Source organism: Halichoerus grypus, chromosome 9 (genome assembly GCF_964656455.1).
Source record: "Halichoerus grypus chromosome 9, mHalGry1.hap1.1, whole genome shotgun sequence".
Classification (NCBI taxonomy): Eukaryota; Metazoa; Chordata; class Mammalia; order Carnivora; family Phocidae; genus Halichoerus; species Halichoerus grypus.
Window position 1 is genome coordinate 68,692,009 of NC_135720.1, and position 20,897 is coordinate 68,712,905.

Genomic DNA, 20,897 nt, shown 5'->3' on the forward strand with positions numbered 1-20,897 from the left:
GCTACTTCTAAGCAACTGCCTTTGCCTTCTTGTGTCTTAGGGGCTGACATAGCTGAGGTGATGCTGGATTTCATTGATTGGCTGACCCACCAGGAATTTGGCCGAAGGTGTGTGGTCAGTATCAGAGATATCCTGTCCTGGGTTAACTTCATGAATACAATGGGGGAGGAAGCTGCTTTGAAAAGGCCAGAGACCATCTCCACTGTGACATCATTTGTCCATGCTGCATGCCTGGTGTACATAGATGGAATAGGTTCAGGTATGTTGTCTGTTAGCTGGTGCGGGGTCAAGGGGGTTAGGGTAGAGGGGAGTATGAAATGGAACAAGCCCAGACCTCTGACCTCTGACACAGATACTTTAAAAAAAAAATGACTTACTCTAACATTTCTAAGACGCAGAATGGATTTTATTTTCTTTCTACTCTTTTTGAGAGGTGGTTGATATAAAAGAGAGGCTGCAACTTCTCATTGCTTATAGGCCAGGGACTTGGTAAACATGAAATGGTGATTACCAGTAAAAAGAAGATTGTTGGAAATGCCCTTGCTCCTGAAGGACTGGATAATTCTTAACATGAATGGTCATTTATAGTTAATGGCCTGAATCCTTTAGTTTGTTTGTTTTTAAGTTTACCATAATTTCATAAAATTCAGTGTTTAAGTTCTGTTTTATCAGCAGTGAAGATTAGAGATATAAACCAATATAATCAACAGTACCACATTAATTACTCCTACCTCCAGGCTGATTCATCATGGAGTGCCTAGGTGCTTTATTGAATAAGCTGCTTCTGATCTGTGAATTGTGGGGATGGGAGATCAAGACTTTGCCTTTGGACTATTTACAGTAGCAGTTGCATTTTGGGTGTAACTTCAGCAAGGGCCTCATTTCCTCTGGAAACCACCCAAGAGCTCCTGATGAGTAGTTGGGAAGCTTGGCGTCCGTGCTATTATTTGATGGACTGATGATCCTCTGTCTTTTAGGGGTAACTTCCTCAGGGTTTGGTACGGCCCTCTTGGCTCGCAAAGAATGTCTGAAATTCCTAATCAAGAAACTTTCCAAGATAGTACGACTTACAGAATGTCAGAAAAACGAATTGAAGATTTATGACAGACTCAAGGCCAAAGAATTTACTGGAATAGATAACCTTTGGGGAATTCATCCATTTTTTATACCAAGGGGTAAGAATGATTTTAAATAAATAAAGATTCTCTTCTTGTAGATCATAGGTACTTGACTTTTATTGTGACTTTTAGTGTATCACACTCATGATTATTTTTAAACTAGTTATCTGAATTAGAATCTGACTTGACATAACCAACTGTAATTTCATGAATAATTAAAAATATATAACTGACATATAAAAATAGGGGAAAGTATAGTCTTTAATCTATGAATAAATTATCTTGTAAAAATGCATTTATTTTTTATTTAGTGCTCAAAACAAGAGCTTTCCTATAGTGATAATTCAACCCATAATGTATCAACTATAGACCCTCATCACTGCTTACCAAAATAGTTTTGTGAACCCTTGTGGGCAGGAATTTCGTCACTCATCTTCCTGTCCCTGACACCTGAGATGTAATCTAGCAGTCATAGGCATTCAGAAAATGTCTGTTAATTGAGTGAATGGATGAATGAGTGAATGATTAAATGGGAAACTCGGGTGGGTTTCAGTTCTAATCCTTGCTCTCATTCTTACTAGGTTGCTTCTACCAAATATTTAAATGAGGTAGATTAGCTATCTTAGAAGGCACTAGTAATTTTTCAGATTGTTACTTCTCTAGGAGGGTCATCTGTTTCTTGTCCCTTCCTCCCTCCCTACATTAATAATTATTGAGTGTCTGAAATGCTTAGAGGAGCAGTGGCAGTTACTGGGGGTTCAGAGGTGAACAAAACCAGCCTAGGTTCCTGGCCTAATGGAATATCGCCCTTTTCTCTCTCCCTCTTCAATAGTACTCTTCATCCACGATGGTGCATCCATGATCTGATTTCTCTAAGTCATTATCATAATATCCAATACTCTCATGTAGGAGCTATATGTTAGTGACCTGGGACTGGGGTGGTCCTTGCTCTGCTTCCATAGCTGAGGTAATAGATGTTTTCCTAGCCCTCCAAACTGGTATACGAAAAGTTTCTTCCAGGAAACACAGTGACACAAATGTTAAGCCCTATAAAAGTATTATTAGTCTGCAGTTCAGCTAGATTATGGGTTAGAGATGCATCCTGAATTGTCTTGGAGGCCTAAAAACCTTGGATGAAATTATTTATATGGATACACATGGCCTACACACTTAGCTTCCCCTTGACTTTTAGGAAAATACTTATGTGTGAAGGTAAATTGTACAAGTACATGTAGTAATTCCAGGTATAGGTTGTGAAAGGAAAAACATATGCTTGCAGTTAGACCTATGTAAGTAAGTATATGCATAGTTATAAGCGCTGGAGAGATCTGAGTAGTAGGCACAGTTGAAGAACGTATGCTGCTGGCTATTCCTTTAAAGGATTTTATAACCTAAAAGTGGGGAAATGTTGAAATAGGGCTGAGCATTTTCATTACAGATGGTGCTTCACTGACTGAAAGTCTACTTGTTAGAGTCTTTAAATCTTGGCGTTGACATGGATATGTGATTTGGTTGATGTCCAGCTTATATGTGGCTTTTCTTTTCTCCACTTAAGGACCTGTCCTTCACAGGAATAATATTGCCGACTATGCACTCAGTGCAGGCACCACAGCTATGAATGCCCAGAGGCTCTTAAGAGCTACAAAACTGAACAAACCCATTCTCCTGGAGGGCTCCCCTGGTGTGGGCAAGACAAGTTTGGTGGGAGCATTAGCAAAGGCTTCAGGCAACATCCTTGTTCGAATCAACTTGTCAGAGCAGACGGTAAGCTTAGTCATCCTGTAGCTGATGAGGATGAGTATAAGGAGTAATATTAGTATTTGTTTATAGAGTTTCTTAATCAGAAAGAGTTAGGACCTTTTCAAAATCCCAAATATTTCATAGTGATAAAGACCACAGCAACATGACCTTCCAAACTAAGTCTCCTTTTAGATTCATTAATAACTGATATCTATAATACTATTCTCTCTAGATGCTTTATTCTAATTGTCTTTTGAGAGAGAATTGCCCAATTCAGTATTTATTGTAATATAACCCTCTCTATTTTTGTCCTTCCTAAAAAAAAAAAATAATAATAAAAATAAACAATCTCATGAAATTATGGGACAAGAGGTGACAAATGAGACTCTCTAGGAATGGGGTCTGGGAGCAGGGCCTGGACATTGTTACTGGTCTTTGTTTTTATTTGTTTTGTTTAAAGCTCACCAGTTAATTTCCAAGTATAGCCACCATTGAGAACTACTGATCTAGAGGTCCTGCTCCAATCGATTGATACTTGCAGTATTGTGATGAGAAGGTCCTTGGGGGCATGTCTGGGCTCCTGGTAAAGAGTGCTAGGATTGATTAGTTCTGTCTTGGGTATAAAAAGGAAAAGTGGCATAAGGCCCAAGAATTTATCATGTTAGGTTTAGGGTCTTGGGATCTAGTTAATTTTTTTATGTAATGTTGGCTTTTCCTCCTTTCTGCCCCCTCTCAAAGGACATCACAGACCTGTTTGGAGCAGATCTACCTGTTGAAGGTGGCAAGGGAGGAGAGTTTGCCTGGCGGGACGGGCCCTTGCTGGCGGCTCTGAAGGCAGGCCATTGGGTTGTACTGGATGAGGTGAGAGGACTGTCTTGTGCCCAGCATGGGGTCACAAGGGGAAGAGCAGTCATACTTTTCATATTGCTGGGATGACCAATGCTGTTTTGCTAGTAAAGACAAATTCTCTAATGAAGAAAAGTCCTCCATGGTTTCTTTTAAGAATAAGAAAAGTCACTCGTCAGAAAGCACATAGAGAAACCCCTGTATATACAAGCCACTAACTCCTCCTGCTTTTGTAAGCCGGCTTCCAGAGAAAAACTGTCTTCACTGGTTTATTCTGTGGTCTCTGGTGGGCTGGCTTTGTATTTTGTATTTATTTCATGGGTGTTTTACAAACAGTGTCAACCACATGTTTTATAAGTGCAACAAAGAGACTGCAGGAAGTTATCTTAAGAGACATAGAAAAAATGGTGAGAAAATGGTCAGTGTTACATGTGCATATTGGGTAAGTTGTTGACTGGAAAAACAGAGTCCCTCATGATACTTGGGATAAATGCTGAATCTTAGTGACCAGCAGGTAGCTGGAGATATTGAAAAGTGCTGCACAAAAATAAAAAATTTAAGGCTGTGGGCAAAAGCATCTGGTCACTTTGGATATGCCTTGTTAATCCAGGAAAAGGCTGGGGAGTAGTGGTGGAGCTTCAATGATTGGTGTGATCAGAATGCTGTGGATGGAACTTTTGAGACTGGCCCCAGCTGGTCCCCAAGATTCAGACCCCCTGTGGGGTTTCTTTTCAGCTGAGCTGCTTCCTACTTATCATGGGGGGAGATATTAAGGAGGAGGAAGGTGATTTTTAGAAAAAGATGCCTGATAGTATTATATTCTTTAGCCAGGAAAAAAAAAAAGCCCAGTTTTAAAGTTTAAGGCTTCAGACCATACTCCTATTGGGTGGAAGTGCATCCAGGTACCCAAGACATTCTTGACTGCAGTCACATTTAACAGCAGCTTTTAGAGCTTTACCTGTTTGGGAATATTCAATGGAATTTGTGCTTTGTAGTGTTTATGTAAACATGACACTTGAAATTCTGATATAGTCTGTTTTTTTTTGTCTGTTTACATTTTATTGATTTCGCATTTTCCTAATTGAATTTTTCCGTGTTACCTAAAAACTACCACACTTCGCATCCCTGAGCTGTAATCTGAAGACCTCCATTCAGCTCTTTTCATTTTTGGCACAGAAACTTCTTACATTTGTTCTTGTTCACAAAAATGTTGGTGAAAATTAGCTATGTCGATCTACTTTATGTAGTTTATATCATGACTTTGAAGCCCATTTGGAGATTTCATTCAGTATTTTACCTGAGAAAGATATTTAAGTATGTAAAGAGCTGTCTTCATCTTTAAAGGTCTCACAGTGCAAAAGTGAGATCTGTGTACTGGCAAGTTTTTTTTGGTAAGCTGGGATATACAAGGTAGGTCCGTATAGATGAATGCAATGGACACAGTTTAATTTAATTTAATTTAATTTATTTATTTATTTATTTTTTAAGATTTTATTTATTTATTTGACAGAGAGAGACACAGCGAGAGAGGGAACACAAGCAGGGGGAGTGGGAGAGGGAGAAGCAGGCTTCCCGCGGAGCAGGGAGCCTGATGCGGGGCTTGATCCCAGGACCCTGGGACCATGACCTGGGCCGAAGGCAGATGCTTAACGACTGAGCCACCCAGGCGCCCCGACACAGTTTAATTTTAGAAAAGATTTGAACTGCTTTTTAAAAAATTCAGTCTGAATATTTATTCAATTTATTTAAAAGTTATTGATAATTTATATACCCCAGATGTCTGACATATATATGTGTATATATATGTATATACATATGTGTATATACACACATATATATATGAAATAATAGGATGAATATACTTGGCTTAAGAAAAAGAATGTTACTGGGGCACCTGGGTGGCTCAGTCAGGTAAGTATCCGACTCTTGGTTTCGGCTCAGGTCATGATCTCAGAGTTGTGGGATGGAGTCCCATGGCAGGCTCTGTGCTCAGCAGGGAGTCTGCTGGACATTCTTTCTCTCTACCCCCCTCCTCCCCTCCCCCCTTCCTTTCTCTCTCTCTAAAAAATAAATCTTAAAAAAAAAAAAGGAATGTTGTCAATATTGTTTGAGCTTCCTCCTCCTGTAGACAGCACTGTTCTACATTTATGCATATTATTCTTCTTTTTGTTATAGTTATACAGCGTATGTAATAAATATATGTACTTTCCTCAAATAGCTCAACCTGGCTTCTCAGTCTGTATTGGAAGGACTCAATGCTTGTTTTGACCACAGAGGAGAAATCTATGTTCCTGAGTTAGGAATGAGTTTTCAAGTACAGCATGAAAAGACGAAGATTTTCGGGTGTCAAAATCCTTTTAGACAAGGAGGTGGGAGGAAAGGCTTGCCGAGGTCTTTCCTTAACAGATTCACTCAGGTAAGATTTGCTGTTGCCTTGGAGACCAAAGGTGGAATGTCGGGGATGATAAGACTGCTGGCACATACCTGTTAGGATGCTCACTGTAAGAATGAGAGAGCATCAGTTTAATGATCTGTTTCTCAATTCCATGTCTCTATATGATGAATTTTAACGTGACTGATTCCCATCATCACTTCCTTCCTGGTGTGAATCCCTTTGTCTTCAGTCCTGGAGAACCTGGTGTGTTATCAGTTAGTAGAAAATAAGGTGACCACCCCTCCAGGCATTCCATTACTGTGCTCAGGATCAAGGCCAGTTTTTGACCATTCCAGGTGTCTAAGTGATCTATTAAAATACTGAAATTTTTTTAATGATGAAAATGATGTATTAAAGTGAGAAGGAAAACTAACAGGAAGAATAAAAAATCCAGTATTCTCCATACCAGAGTCAATCATTATTAACATTATTAACATTTGATGTCTTTCTTACTTTCTTACTGCCTTTATTCTCATTTGCAGAGGTCGGAGAGAGAGAGTGCGTGTGTGTGTGTGTGCGCGCGCGTGCTTAACATATGCTTACTTGTTTTAACATTTGTCAAAGTTTGACTAGTCTGTACATTTGGAAATGGCTCTAGATGTTAGCTTTCTTCAGTGTCCCTTTCCATTGATAATTAATAATTTACTGAGTATCTTTTCAGAATAATGTATTATGAAGAATTTCAAACATACTGAAAAGTTGAAAAGTTGAGATTTTGAAGTAAATGCTCCCATGCCTTACCATCTTGAGTTTTGAGGGCATTATATACATGAGAAATTTAATATATATATATACTTAAAAATATAAACAAATACACTTAAGTTGTATGTATCTTTTTTTCTTTAATTCACTAGAGTGGAACTAACAACAACAAAACCTCTGTTGCCCTGTATTTCAAATATTTTATAGGATTCTGTATCCTAAAAATGCAAGAAAAGAGATTTCTGTAACTGAAATTTTGTATATATCTAAACTGAGGTGCTGTTAGTTTGGTGTTAAATAACAATTTTACTTACAAGTGGTAGTCCTTCCTGGTGTTCAGGAAAGAGAAGCAATAGCATTTCTTCATGTTCTTTTTGGATTCTGTAGGTCTTTGTGGATCCCCTTACAGTAATTGACATGGAGTTCATTGCCAGTACTCTGTTTCCAGCCATTGACAAAAATATTGTTAAGAAGATGGTTGCTTTCAACAACCAAGTAAGTACCTACTTGTATTAATTGTTTTTAGTTTTCATGCTATAATAGAAGCATCATTTTTTTCATCGTGGGACACTATCAAATTTACCAGTCTCTCTAAAATAAACCACATTGAATTGTACAAGTTTCTAGTGGAAGAACCTATTCATTTGAGGATTACAGTAATTCAGATCTATTGTGTGTATCAGTGTTAATGCTTACAAGAGTATTCCTGGTTTAGATGTCTGGGTTGGGAGAAAGAGACATTTTATCAAACCTGCTAATTTCTATTTCAGATTGTATATGCATTTGTAGTACATTGATAGTACTTAATGCAATGCACCTAGCAATGGGACATGTTTCCCAATAATGCTATTTTCTTTTTAGATTGATCATGAAGTGACTGTTGAGAAGAAATGGGGGCAAAAAGGAGGACCCTGGGAATTCAACCTTCGGGACCTTTTTCGCTGGTGTCAGTTGATGCTAGTTGACCAGTCCCCTGGGTGTTATGATCCTGGTCAGCATGTGTTTTTGGTCTATGGTGAGAGAATGAGAACCAAGGAAGACAAAGAAAAGGTGAGTTTAACACTTGTTCTTTGTGTTTCTTTCCATCTGAAAGTTGATTTCCTAAGGGAGAGAAAGGGCATACTCACTAATAATACTAAACTCATTAAAGCTGCTTAGAATTTAGAAGTTAAGGAAAGAGGGGTGCCTGGGTGGCTCAGTCGGTTAAGCGGCTGCCTTCGGCTCAGATCATGATCCTGGGGTTCTGGGATCGAGCCCCATGTCCGGCTCCCTTCTCAGCGGAGAGCCTGCTTCTCCCTCTCCCTCTGCCTACTTGTGCTCTCTATCTCTCTGTCAAATAAATAAATAAAATCTTTAAAAAGAAAAAAAAAGAAGTTAAGGAAAGAGCTCTTTCCTTCGGCCTCTTTCCGGTGGCAGCAGCGGATTACGCAGGGCCAAGATGAAGGCTTGAGACGTTCCTAGCAAGAAGAAGGAGGAGCTTCTTAAACAGCTGGAAAAGCTGAAGGTGGAGCTGTCCCAGCTGCGCATTGCCAGTGTGACAGGTGGCGTGGCTTCCAAGCTGCCATCACCCATGTTATCATAGTCATCAACCAGATGCAGAAAGAGAACCTCTGGAAATTCTACAAAGGTAAGAAGTACAAGCCCCTGGATCTGCGGCCCAAGAAGACACATGCCATGCGCCGCCAGCTGAGCAAACACGAGGAAAACCTGAAGGCCAAGAAGCAGCAGCGGAAGGAGTGGCTGTACCTGCCGCGAAGTACGGGGTCAAAGCTTGAGCACTGGCATCAGTAAAACACAAACTGGGGGGGAGGGGAAAAAGGAAAGAGACTAAACGTTCACCTACCTCGAGGTGTCAAAGTGCAGAGTAGTTTGCTTTGGAGTACACACTTTATTTATCCATCTGAATCCTCTTATTGCAAACCTTCTTTTTTTTTTTAAAGATTTTATTTATTTATTTGAGAGAGAGAGAATGAGAGAGAGAACATGAGAGGGGTTAGGGTCAGAGGGAGAAGCAGACTCCCTGCCGAGCAGGGAGCCCGATGCGGGACTCGATCCAGGGACTCCAGGATCATGACCTGAGCCGAAGGCAGTCGCTTAACGAACTGAGCCACCCAGGCGCCCTATTGCAAACCTTCTTAAAACAGTTTTGCCCCCCAGTAATAAAGAACTAGGTCTTTTATCCTCTTTCAAGGTGCAAAGGGGAGAAACAGGAGGAGACAGGTGATACTCAGTAGAGGAGGAGGGTTTTCTGTTTTTAAATAAACTTTGAGTTACAAAGTCTTTTCTCTACAAAGTATAAGTAGTTACATAAGAGAATATTCTGTATCTGAATGGAAGTAAAAATATCTCTTTGTAAACAGAAAATAACACTAGAATTCCTAACCTAATAAACTAATAGTGTGTTCATTTTGCTTTGTGGTATTTAAAGTCCAGTCTCACAGAATACAGTAGCTGCAGGCAGGAGGCACTATCATGACCTCCTACCAATGAGGATTCAATGCCCACAGTCATGGAATATCACCTATAGTAAGTGGTGGAGCCAGCACTCCAGCCTAGAACTTTCCTTCCATATCCCAATTGTAGCCAAATGTTAACTCATTCATTATGTGCAAGTGCCTTTTGGTCATTATATTAGGACAAAATATTCACCTAGTTTTTTCTGTTAAGATTTTATTTATTTATTTATTTGACACAGAGAGAGAGACAGCTAGAGAGGGAATACAAGCAGGGGGAGTGGGAGAGGGAGAAGCAGGCTCCTGGCTGAGCAGGGAGCCCGATGCTGGGCTCGATCCCAGGACCCTGGGATCCTGACCTGAGCTGAAGGCAGACGCTTAACGACTGAGCCACCCAGGCGCCCCTCACCTAGTTTTTTAAAATATAATTTTATTATATATAATTCATATACCATCAGCTAGTATTTTATTTTCTTCGTCCACTTAACTGATTATACTGTATTCATTGTGGCCAGACCCTGGCCAGTTATTGGGTAATTGATGTTAGTCAGATAGAATGTCACTGAAAGGTTTCCATCACTTCTCTATGTTAGTTATTGTAATTCGCGCGCGTGCACACACACACACACACACACGGTGAATAGGAAAAAGGCTTATCAAAGCTGGAAGAGTTTGAGTAAATTGAATCTGACTTTGTAAAACTGAATAAATCAACTACATTTTGAAAGTATTTGTAATTTTAGTTCTGGTAGACTGTCAGGGAGAGGAAAGGATAATCTGCTTTCGAGTAGAATATAAGGTCATCAGACACCTGGACCCAAAAGTATGTGACAGGAGCACTTTTCTCCTGTGCTCCTTTTTGAGTCTAGTCAACGTTTGGTACTGATAATGATTTTATCTTCATCATTTTTTTCCTGATATTTCTCAAACTCTTATTAGTTTTTTTAGCTGAGGTGTAATTGACATACAACATATAGTTTTGGGTGTACAACGCAATGATTCAGTATTTGTATACATTGTGAAATGATCACTGCAATAAGTCTAATTAACATGTTTCATCTTACATAGTTACAAAAGACTTTTGATGACAACTTTTTAAATCTGTTCTCTTAGCAATTTTCAAATACGTTACACAGTATTCTTGACTATAGTCACCATGTCATACATTCTATTCCTATGACTTATTTTATAGTATTGTCATTTTCTGATTTTAGTCCACTGTACAATGATTAATATGAGTATTGCTGCTTTGTTAGAAACCTGCAACTTGGTGTACATATCCTGGGTGGCTGGAATTTTTCCTGCTGCTCTGGGCTAAATTAGTGTATTTTACACACTCCTAGCTTTACCCCCTACCTCAACTCCTCTTAAAAAGAAATCCAGAAAAGAAGTAGAGCTAGTGGCAAGTTTTCTAATTGTATTTCTGGTAAGGTTGTGATTACTGAATGTAAATAATCAGAGAAATAACATTGGTTGTCCTTCTACAGAAATAGAAAGCTAAAATGGTGTTTCGGAGTGAGACTGGCTTGGATCTAAAATCACTTACTAACCATGAGTAAATCCTTACAAATCTTATGAATCCTGTTATCCATATCTGTAAAGTGGAAATGATACCTAGTTTGCAAGGCTATAAGGATCATACATAATAAAGCACCTCTATAATGTTTGGCACATAATAGGTGCTCAAGAAATGATCATTGTTCTTTATAATCTTCAGACTCCTATTCTCCTCTACCTTTTTAGGTGATATCTTGAATGATGAGACCAGATTCATTTTTCATCTGTAGATTTGCCATAACATCCGTGACTTTAATTTATGATACATTCTCAACTGGAATCTCAAGTAATTTGAGATTAAGTGACTAGTCTTTGCTTGAGTTCCAGTTTGCTTTCATCTTGAAGATTTAAATAAATGTAGTCTATAAGAGAAGGTTTATAGGAGAAGATTCAAAAGGATAAGGAAATTGTGACTAGTGTCCACTCACAGTGCTGAGACTGTTGTTGCTGTGCATGTTTTCTAGAAGCTTTGGCTCAGAATTTCATGGAGTGATTTGTGTTCTGACTGTATTATCTTCATTTAGGTCATTGCTGTATTCAAGGATGTGTTTAATTCAAGTTCCAACCCATACACGGGATCCAGACTATTTCACATCACTCCTTATGATGTTCAGGTGAGGCATGTAGGAATATCCTCTATTCTTTTACATTTTTCTTTGATTTCCTCTGCTCCCACAACCAGGCACACTTGTGAAATCTCACCTGCATGTCTTTTTCAGCTGGGCTACTCAGTCCTTTCCCGTGGCAGTTACGTTCCTCTACTGTCCCGCCGTCCCCTGTCACTCCTACACCAGTCGTTACGGTCTATGGAGTCTATTATGAAGTGTGTGCAGATGAGCTGGATGGTTATACTTGTGGGGCCAGCCTCTGTGGGCAAGACCAGCCTGGTCCAGCTTCTGGCACACCTTACTGGTCACACATTAAAGATCATGGCTATGAACAGTGCAATGGACACTACAGAGCTTCTGGGTGGATTTGAGCAGGTAAATGGTCTGCCTTCACATTTGCAGGCAAAACATACATAATGCTGTGGTCTGACTGATGGTCTTTTGAGTTGGTGACTACAAGTAGTATTTTATTTATTTATTTATTTATTTATTTATTTTTTTATTTATTTAAAGGAGTATTCTTTTGAGTCTGGCCAGTGGCTATGATGAGTTTGTGCTCTGGAAATTTCAGGTTGATCTTATACGTCCGTGGAGGCAGCTGCTAGAAAAGGTGGAGGGCACTCTAAGGGCACTGTTAAGAGACAGCCTCCTTATCAGTGCTGAAGATGCAGAAGTAGTGCTTAGAGCCTGGAGTCACTTCCTTCTGACCTATAAGCCCAAGTGTCTTGGAGATGGTGGTAAAGGTATCACAGTGGAGATTGTCAACAAGCTGGAAGCGGTATTACTGCTTATGCAGCGACTCAACAATAAAATCAACTCCTACTCCAAGGCAGGTATGTGTGTTTGGATGTGTTTATCAGATATGTATGTAGCATTGTCCATATAGTGTCCATATATAGGTAGTAATATATTTGTAAGGTAATATCTGTAATTTTTTATTAATGTAATAGTTATTAACAAAACTTGAAAATCTTTGTTTTAGAAAGTAAAATGAAGCTAATGTAAAATAATCCAGAATTGATGATCCTAAACAAAGCAAAAACAAAGAAATACCTGTACAGTACTGTAAATGTATTTTCCTTATAATTTTTAAAATTTTCTTTAGCTTACTTTATTGTAAGAATACAGTATATAGTATATATATACAATGTACATAATGTGTTAATTGACTGTTATTGGCAAGATGGCTATTAGTAGTTAGGTTTCTGAGGAGTCAAAAGTTATATGTGGATTTTTGACTGAATGGGGAGAGGTTAGCACCCTTATCCCCTTTGTTTTTTAAGGGTCAACTGTATTTCTTTAAAGACTTCTGGACTTTGTGGATTAGTTTGATCTTGTATTTTTATTTGATCTATTTAGACTTAAAAAAACAAAACAAAGAGTTCACCCATTTCTCCCCCACAACTCCCTCAACCTCCAACCTGTTCTCTGTATCCAGAAGCTTGGTCTTTTGTTTAAGATCATACATGTAAGAGAGATCATATGGTATTTGTCTTGCTCTGACTTATTTCACTTAGCATAATGTTCTTGAGGTCCATCCATGTTGTCATAGATGGCAAGATTTCATTCTTTTTTATGGCTAAATAATATTCCTGTGTGTGTGTGTGTGTGTGTGTGTGTACACACCACAATTTCTTTAACCATTCATCTATGAATAGACAATTAGGTTGTTTCCATATCTTGGCTGTTGTAAACAGTCCTGCAGCGAACATGGTGTTGCATACATCTTTTCAAGTTAGTGTTATCATTTTCTTAGGATAAATACCCAGAAGTGGAATTGCTGGATCATATGTAGTTCCATTTTTAATTTTTTGAGGAACTTCTGTACTGTTTTCCATAGTGGCTGTACAAATTTACATTCTCACAAGTAGTGCACAAGGGTTCCCTTTTCTCCATATGCTTGTGAACACTTGTTATTTCTTATTTGATAATAGCCATTCTAACAGGTGTGAGGCGATCTCTCATTCTGGTTGTGATTTACATTTCCCTCAATTACTCTGAGCATCTTTTCATGTACCTGTTGGCTATCTATAGGTCATTGGAAAAATCTATTCAGATCCCCTGCCCAGTTTTTAATGGGTTTGTTTGCAATTTTGCTGTTGAGATGTATGAGTTATTTATAGGTTTTGGATATTACCCCCTTATCAGATATATGACTTGCAAATATTTTCTCCCATTCAGTAGGTTACCTTTTCATTTTGTTGATGGTTTCCCTTGCTGTTCCAAAACATTTTAGTTTGATGTAGTCCTACTTGTTTATTTTTGTTTTTGGTGTTATATTAAAAAAAAATCATCACCAAGACCTATGTCAAGGAGCTTACCACTTAGGTTTTCTTCTAGGAGTTTTGTGGTTTCAGGTCTTTCATTCAAGTCTTTAATCCATTTTGAATTTTTGTGTGTAGTATAGGATAAGTGGTTACAGTTTTATTCTTTTGTATGTGGCTATCCAGTTTCCCCATCACTGCTTTTAATTGAAGAGATTGTCCTTTCCTCATTGTGTATTCTTGGTTCCTTTGTAATAAATTAATTGACCATATATGTGTGGGTTTATTTCTGGGCTCTCTTTTCTGTTCCACTGATCTATGTGTCTGTTTTTAATGCCAGTATCATGCTGTTTTAATTACTTTAGCTTTGAAATATAGTTTGAAATAAGGGAACTCGATGCCTCCAGCTTTGTTCTTTTGTTTTAAGATTGCTGTGGCCATTTGCGGTCTTTTTGGTTCCATACAAATTTTAGCCTCTATTTTGGTGAAAAATACACTGGAATTTTGATAGGGATTACATTTAATCTGTATATTGCTTTGGGTAGTATGGACATTTTAACAACATTCATCCAATCCATGAGCATGGAGTATCTTTCCATTTATTTGTGTCTACATAATTTCTTAATGTCTTAGAGTTTTAAACATACAGATCTTTCACCTCCTTGGTTAAATTTATTCCTAGGCTTTTTTTAAATGTGATTGTAAATGTGATCGTTTCAATTTCACTTTCTGATAGTTTATTATTAGTATATAGAAACACAATGGGTTTTTGTGTATTGCTCTTGTGTCCTGTAACTTTACTCAGTTTCTTTATTCTGTGTGTGTGTGTGTGTGTGTGTGTGTGTGTGTGTGTGTGTGTGTGTGGTGTAGGGTTTTCTGTATGTAATTTTACATCATGTGCAAATAGTGACAGTTTTCCTTTTTTCCTTTCCATTTTGGATGCCTCTTATTTTTCTCTCCTAATTGCTCTGGCCTGGAATTCCAGTATTGTGTTGAATAAAATGGTGAGAGTGGACATCCTTGTCTTGTTCCTGATCTCAGAGGAAAAGCTTTCAGCTTTTCATTGTTAAGTAATGATGTTATCTGTAAGCTTGTCATATGTAGCTTTTATTACATTGATGCATATTCTTTCTATACCCACTTTATTAAGAGTTTTTTTAAATCATGAATGGATGTTGAATTTTGTCAAGTGCTTTTTCTGCATATATTGAAATGATCATATGATTTTTATCCTTCATTTTGTTAATGTGTGGTATCACATTGATTTGCAGATGTTGAACCATTCTTATGTCCCTGGAATAAATCCCACTTGATCGTAGTGTATGTTCCTTTCACTGTATTGTTGAATTTAGTTTGATTGTTTTGTTGAGAATTTTTGGATCTATGTTTATCAGTAATATTAGTCTATAATTTTTTTTTGTTTTTTTTTAAGTAGGCTCCACGCCCAATGTGGGGCTTGAACTCACGACCCTCAGATCAAGAGTTGCATGCTCTACCAACTGCGCCAGCCAGGCGCCCCTAGGCTGTAACTTTCTTTTCTTGTGGCACCGTTGTCTGGTTTTGGTATCAGGGTAATGCTGACTTTATAAAATGGGTTTGGAAAAGTTCCCTTCTCTTCTTCCTCTTCTGCTTTTTTTGGGGGGGTGGGGAAGTGTTTGAGAAAGATTGATACTTATTCTTTTTGAATGTTTGGTAGAATTTACCAATTCTATCTTCTTTCTGGGTGACACTGATATGTTACAGTCCCATGGGATCAGGAACTCAAGCTCTCTTGGCCTCCTGAGCCAGAGGATCAAGAGGTATCCCTGGGAGGTAGCTATAAAAATCAGGGCCCTGAGACTTATGTAAAAGGCTTTCTGGGAGGTACTGGTGCTTCTGAGCTCCACAGAGGAAGAGCACAAAGATGGCACCTGTCTTCTTCCCTGGAGAGTGTTCCAGCAGGCTCTAGGATGTATATGTTATATTAGATGCCTGCTCCTCAGGTTATCTTTAATACAGGCAGGTGAGCCTCCTTCACTTTAATTCTGGGTGCAGTTGGCTGCCTCTGAGCTGGACCTTGGGGTGGAGTCTGAGTGTGTGAGCCCTTTCTCTAATCACAGTCTTGTGCTCTTGAGATGCAAGCTCTATTGCTTTTAGAAGATAGAAGTTTTGAGGGCTTGCCTTTCAGGTACATGTTTTAAAAGTTGGGATTCCTGGTTTTCATGTCCTTGCTGGTTGTGGGTCACAGCACTGGGGGTGGGGTTTATGGTGAGATTATTTCTCAGCCTCTCCTACCTGCTTCAGTGTGGTGTTTTTTGTTTTGTTTGTTTGTTTTCATTTGCCTGGTGTGTAGTCGTCACTCAGCCAGACTTCAGGGGTTTTGTTGTTGTTGTTGTTTTGTGGTTTTTTTTGAGGAAGTTGTTCCATATGTAGCTGTCGATTCAGTGTGTCCATGGGGGTAGGTGAGTTCAGGATCTTTCTGCACTGCCATGTTGAACCAGATCATTTTGATCTTTTCAAGCTTGATTTCAAGCTTTTTAAGGTCAATTCAGAGTAACCTTTACTCTAGGGCTAGATTAGCCCCACTATTTTTTTTTTTTAAGATTTTATTTATTTATTTGACAGAGAGAGCAGAAGCAGGGGGAGCGGCATGCAGAGGGAGAGGGAGAAGCAGGCTCCCCACTGAGCAAGGAGCCCGATGTGGGGTTCGATCCCAGGACCCCGGGATCATGACCTGAGCCAAAGGCAGATGCTTAACTGATTGAGCTACCCAGGCGCCCCAAGATTAGGCCCACTATTGAGGCATAGTTTGCATGGCATCTCTACTGAATGGCCTGTGTATTCAGTGGGGTCTCTTCAGTTTGGCTGGTAGGAATTGTAGCAATACTCAGCCTTGTATGAACTCCGGGAATTGTTCCAATCATAACTCCCCAACAATTGTCCTTTCCTTGCAAGTTTTCCTACCCTTGTGGAACCTCCCTCACCTTTTACGTGCATATGCAGACTGTTATTTAGCCAAAGACTCCAGCGGCCTTATCTAGATTTCTGGAGCTCTTTGAGTAGCTCCTTCATCCCAAGTGCTCTGCCCTTCAGTCTAGTTGTCTTGGCCTCCCTGAGTTCCAGTCTGTTTGCTCAAATCAGTGAAACTGCTCTTGTATGTTTGAGTTTCCTCTCCTTGCTTTGCAATTCAGAAATTGCTTCCAGGCAAAATTGAGGGCAGTTATAGGGTTTTCTTTCCTCAGGTATCACAGCCCTGTGCTGTTGACCAGTGTCTGAAAGCAGCTATATCATATGTTTTGTATAGCTTTTTAGTTGTTAACAGTGGAGGTAAAGTCAAAACTTTATTATTTCTCATGGGGTCCAATGCATTATACTTTGTGATATGAACAAGGGTCATAAGGCAATTTCCAATAAAAAAAAAGAGCAATTGAAAAGGATGGGCTATATAAACTATAAAGCACTAGGCAAATAAATAGCAATTGTTACTCTAGTCCTATGATGTGGTCACTATAAAGAAAGCCTGGTTTAATGACATTGATTTTCATTGTGCCAACTTTTAATGCCCTTTCATTTGATAAAAATGCAGTAATAGGTGGGAGGCATTATTCTCCTTATGCCATTTGAGAAATTGTAACCAAGATTATTTACCTTTTCTGTCACCTTTAAGTCACCTCTACCTAGCCATTAATTCAGAAAGTCATTAAAAAGTATTTTCTGCTACGAGACCTAAATTTTTTTTTACCTGTTTTGTTTAAACAAAAACCTTTATTTATTTATTTTTTTTAAAGATTTTTATTTATTTGCGAGAGAGAGAATGAGAGACAGAGCATGAGAGGGAGGAGGGTCAGAGGGAGAAGCAGACTCCCGCTGAGCAGGGAGCCCGATGTGGGGCTTGATCCCGGGACTCCAAGATCATGACCTGAGCCGAAGGCAGTCGCTTAACCAACTGAGCCACCCAGGCTCCCTATTTATACTTTATTATGAAACTTTTAAAACTTGGACCGTTAAGTTTCCAATTTTTTTTTAATAAACTCTTAGGGGTTTTTGTTTTTCTTTTGTTGGTTTTTTTATTGCCCTGGTTTGAAATTAAGTGCTATGGCTGTGACATTTCAGAGTTTGCCAAACTTGTGGAAGAGTTCCGGAATTTTGGGGTGAAGCTTCTGCAGTCCACCAGTGGCCACAGCCATGGCACGTTTGAATGGGTCGACAGCATGTTGGTTCGGGCTCTGAAGTCTGGAGATTGGCTTTTGATGGACAATGTTAACTTCTGCAAGTAAGGACCTTCTGCTTAATCACAGAATTGAAATTTGAGATATGCTTATCAAAGTAGAAACCCAGTTGGAAGCGCTGGTATTTTGAACCCATTGTTAACTAGAAACATATCCTCAACCATATTCTGTAGACTGATCCCTGTGGTGAACAAAGGTAGTTGGTCATTAGCTGCAAGATTTTAGTTCTGTATGACTGTTTTGAGCTAACCTGAAGGCTAACAGAATTGGATTACTTTTCCAACCGTTTTTGAGGTAGGCCTTTTTATTTAACATCAAAAATACTCTTTTTGTTAGGGGCATTCTTGAGGGCAAATTTTTGAAATGGAGGATCTTTTACAGGGCAGACATTTAGTAAATGTGCATCAGTGTGTATTGCTTTCATTCTAAAGTAAGTAAAAAGGCATAAAACTACCATAGTACACAGCGTAATAGAAACTACTCCAGGTCAGATGATGGGTTTCTCTACCTGGAGCATTTTTCAGAATGTTTGAATTGAAACCCAGTTGCCTTCAGATTGATTTGATAATGCTGGGAAGTGGGGGAGATGGAAGAGGGAAAGAGAAAAGAAAGAGCTATAGATCATGGAACAATTTTCCTTAATTTTATTTACTTACTGAACAAATATTTTGTATATTTACTGTGTATGAATCTCTGGGCAACATACCTTGGGGAGCGATAAGGGGAATGGACGGGGAGAGAGAACACAATTCTATATGGGGGAGTGGTCCATGCTGAAGGAGGACATGGGTCAGGAGCAGTGGGAGGCCTGTGCAAGGAAAAGTAGAACCAGTGCAGCATTTCAGTCTGTCACCATTGTATTTGAATTCTCTCTGCAGCCCATCAGTGCTGGATCGTTTGAATGCTTTGCTTGAGCCTGGAGGTGTTCTCACTCTTAGTGAGAGAGGAATGATAGATGGATCCACTCCCACCATAACACCAAATCCCAATTTCAGGTATTTGTGCCTCTTAAGTTTCTGCCTAAGAATCTGACTGCCTCAGTGGGAGAGGTAGACATTCAGTGGGACCTTCTTACATGTTATATTTATGATCCAGTCATAAGTATGTTCTCCTGTTTATTGATTCAGTTAACACATATATATGGAGGCTTTGCTATTTGCCAGACTCTGGGAGCACATCAGTAAAGAAGGGGGGCTCCTGGCTGGCTCAGTAGGTAGAGCATATGACGCTTGATCTCAGGGTTGTGAGTTTAAGCTCCACATTGGGCACAGAGCTTACTTTAAAAAATGAAATAATAAAAAAATAATCAAGAGGTGAGGTCCCTGCAGTGGGTTGGTGTTAAAGGGTTGAAGCAGGGAGACTGATCACAAGTCTTTCGCAGTAGTTCAGGCAAGATATATGTTAGCTTAGACTAGGGTGGCCATATGAGTGGGAATTGCTGATGGTTGGGTAGGTTGAAAAAAGAAGCAGCAAGGATTTTACCTAAGCTTTTGGCTTGAGTAACTGGGTAAATATGGGAGCCATTTATTGAGAAAGGGGAAGACTGGCAAAGGAACAGGTTTGACATGGGGAAGTTCAGCAAGGAATCCACTGTACAGCATTGGAGATGTCAGATGGCTGGGTGGGGATGTTGCTAGACATCGAATACATGAAGGTAATTGTTTCAGGAGAATACACTGCTCCCTTTTCTAATCTCTGTAGGTGAGTTAGAATGATGAATTAGCACTATCTGATTTGGGTAATATCTGAAAGTAAGAATTTTAACATTCTCAGCATTAAAGGTGCACTGGATAAACAATAGTTTCTGAGGAGAGTAGGTTTAGAGAAACTGATTTTGCTGTTTTGATGCATTTTGGCACTAGAAGGTAGAATACAGATGAAAGTGGAAGACTTTGAGTTAGTGGTTATCTCAAGCTCCCTAAAGATGAACCACATAGGATTTGCCCTCACCAGTTGTTGCTGAGCCGCATCATTGGTTATAACTGGGAGTTTAATTTTTTTTTTTTTCTTTGAATTGCTAGACTTTTTCTCTCGATGGATCCTGTTCATGGAGAAATATCCCGAGCTATGAGGAATCGTGGACTTGAAATCTACATTTCAGGAGAAGGGGATGGGAACATCCCAGATGACCTGGATCTGAAGGTTCTGCTGCACAGCCTTGGGTTGGTGGGGGATAGTGTGTGTGACAGCCTCTTGGCTCTACACACAGAGATCCAAAGCACTGTAGTAGGTAAGATGCTTGAATTCTAGGCCTCTGCATTTTTATTCTTCTAGAAATTCATATGTTATTCCATTTGACTGCTCATCTAGGAGTTCTTAAATTTAGTGTACATACAAATAGAAGTTATCAGAAAAGTGTGTTAAAAATGTAAATGTGCTGATGCCCTTCTTCTCCCTAAGAGATTGCGTTCAGCAAGTCTGTGTGAGGCACAGAAATTAGTATTTTAAAGAAGCTTCCCAGGTAATTCTGGTGGATTCATTCAGATACCCTTATTTTGAGGAATACTGCTTTAGGCACTAAAATTTGTAAAGTTTGTCCCTCTTATCTTCAGGATGGTCATTGAGTCTTTTGAAGGTAGAATTAAGAGGGAACTTTGAACTGCTTAAAACTAGTGTTTCTTCTTCTAAATGTCCAAATATACAGGAACAGGCAAGAATAGTAACAAAGGTAATGATAAGAAATGAAATGCTATTTATTGACTAACTGCTGTGTATTAGGTACAATGTCAGTTGCTTTTTTAGTCTTCACATTAGTTCTTCAAAGCATGTTTTCATTTTACAGATAGGGCTCAGAGAGGTTGAGTAACTCATCAAAGCCAAACAGTGGGGTTTGAATGTTGTATTTGAAAGCGCATCGTCCTTTATGAGGTCACGCTCATTTTGCTACTTCAGTGTGTATCAACTTTAGATTAAGGATATATATGACCAGGCTTTGTCATACTTGTAATTGTCGCTTTCCTGCAACAT

General features: G+C 39.1%; 1 protein-coding gene across 2 annotated transcripts in view; it reads left to right on the forward strand.

Moving 5' to 3' along the window:
* Positions 1-20,897, forward strand: part of MDN1 (midasin AAA ATPase 1) — a 158,400-nt gene that overhangs the window by 72,247 nt on the left and 65,256 nt on the right. For both annotated transcript variants that reach the window (XM_078054998.1, XM_078054999.1), the window contains exons 34-46: positions 41-259; positions 978-1,175; positions 2,674-2,882; positions 3,597-3,719; positions 5,923-6,120; positions 7,228-7,335; positions 7,702-7,890; positions 11,375-11,464; positions 11,570-11,833; positions 12,030-12,291; positions 17,815-17,974; positions 18,809-18,925; positions 19,952-20,160. In XM_078054998.1, coding sequence (XP_077911124.1) covers positions 41-259; positions 978-1,175; positions 2,674-2,882; positions 3,597-3,719; positions 5,923-6,120; positions 7,228-7,335; positions 7,702-7,890; positions 11,375-11,464; positions 11,570-11,833; positions 12,030-12,291; positions 17,815-17,974; positions 18,809-18,925; positions 19,952-20,160 — 2,346 coding nt within the window. The remainder of the gene's footprint in view (positions 1-40; positions 260-977; positions 1,176-2,673; positions 2,883-3,596; positions 3,720-5,922; positions 6,121-7,227; positions 7,336-7,701; positions 7,891-11,374; positions 11,465-11,569; positions 11,834-12,029; positions 12,292-17,814; positions 17,975-18,808; positions 18,926-19,951; positions 20,161-20,897) is intronic.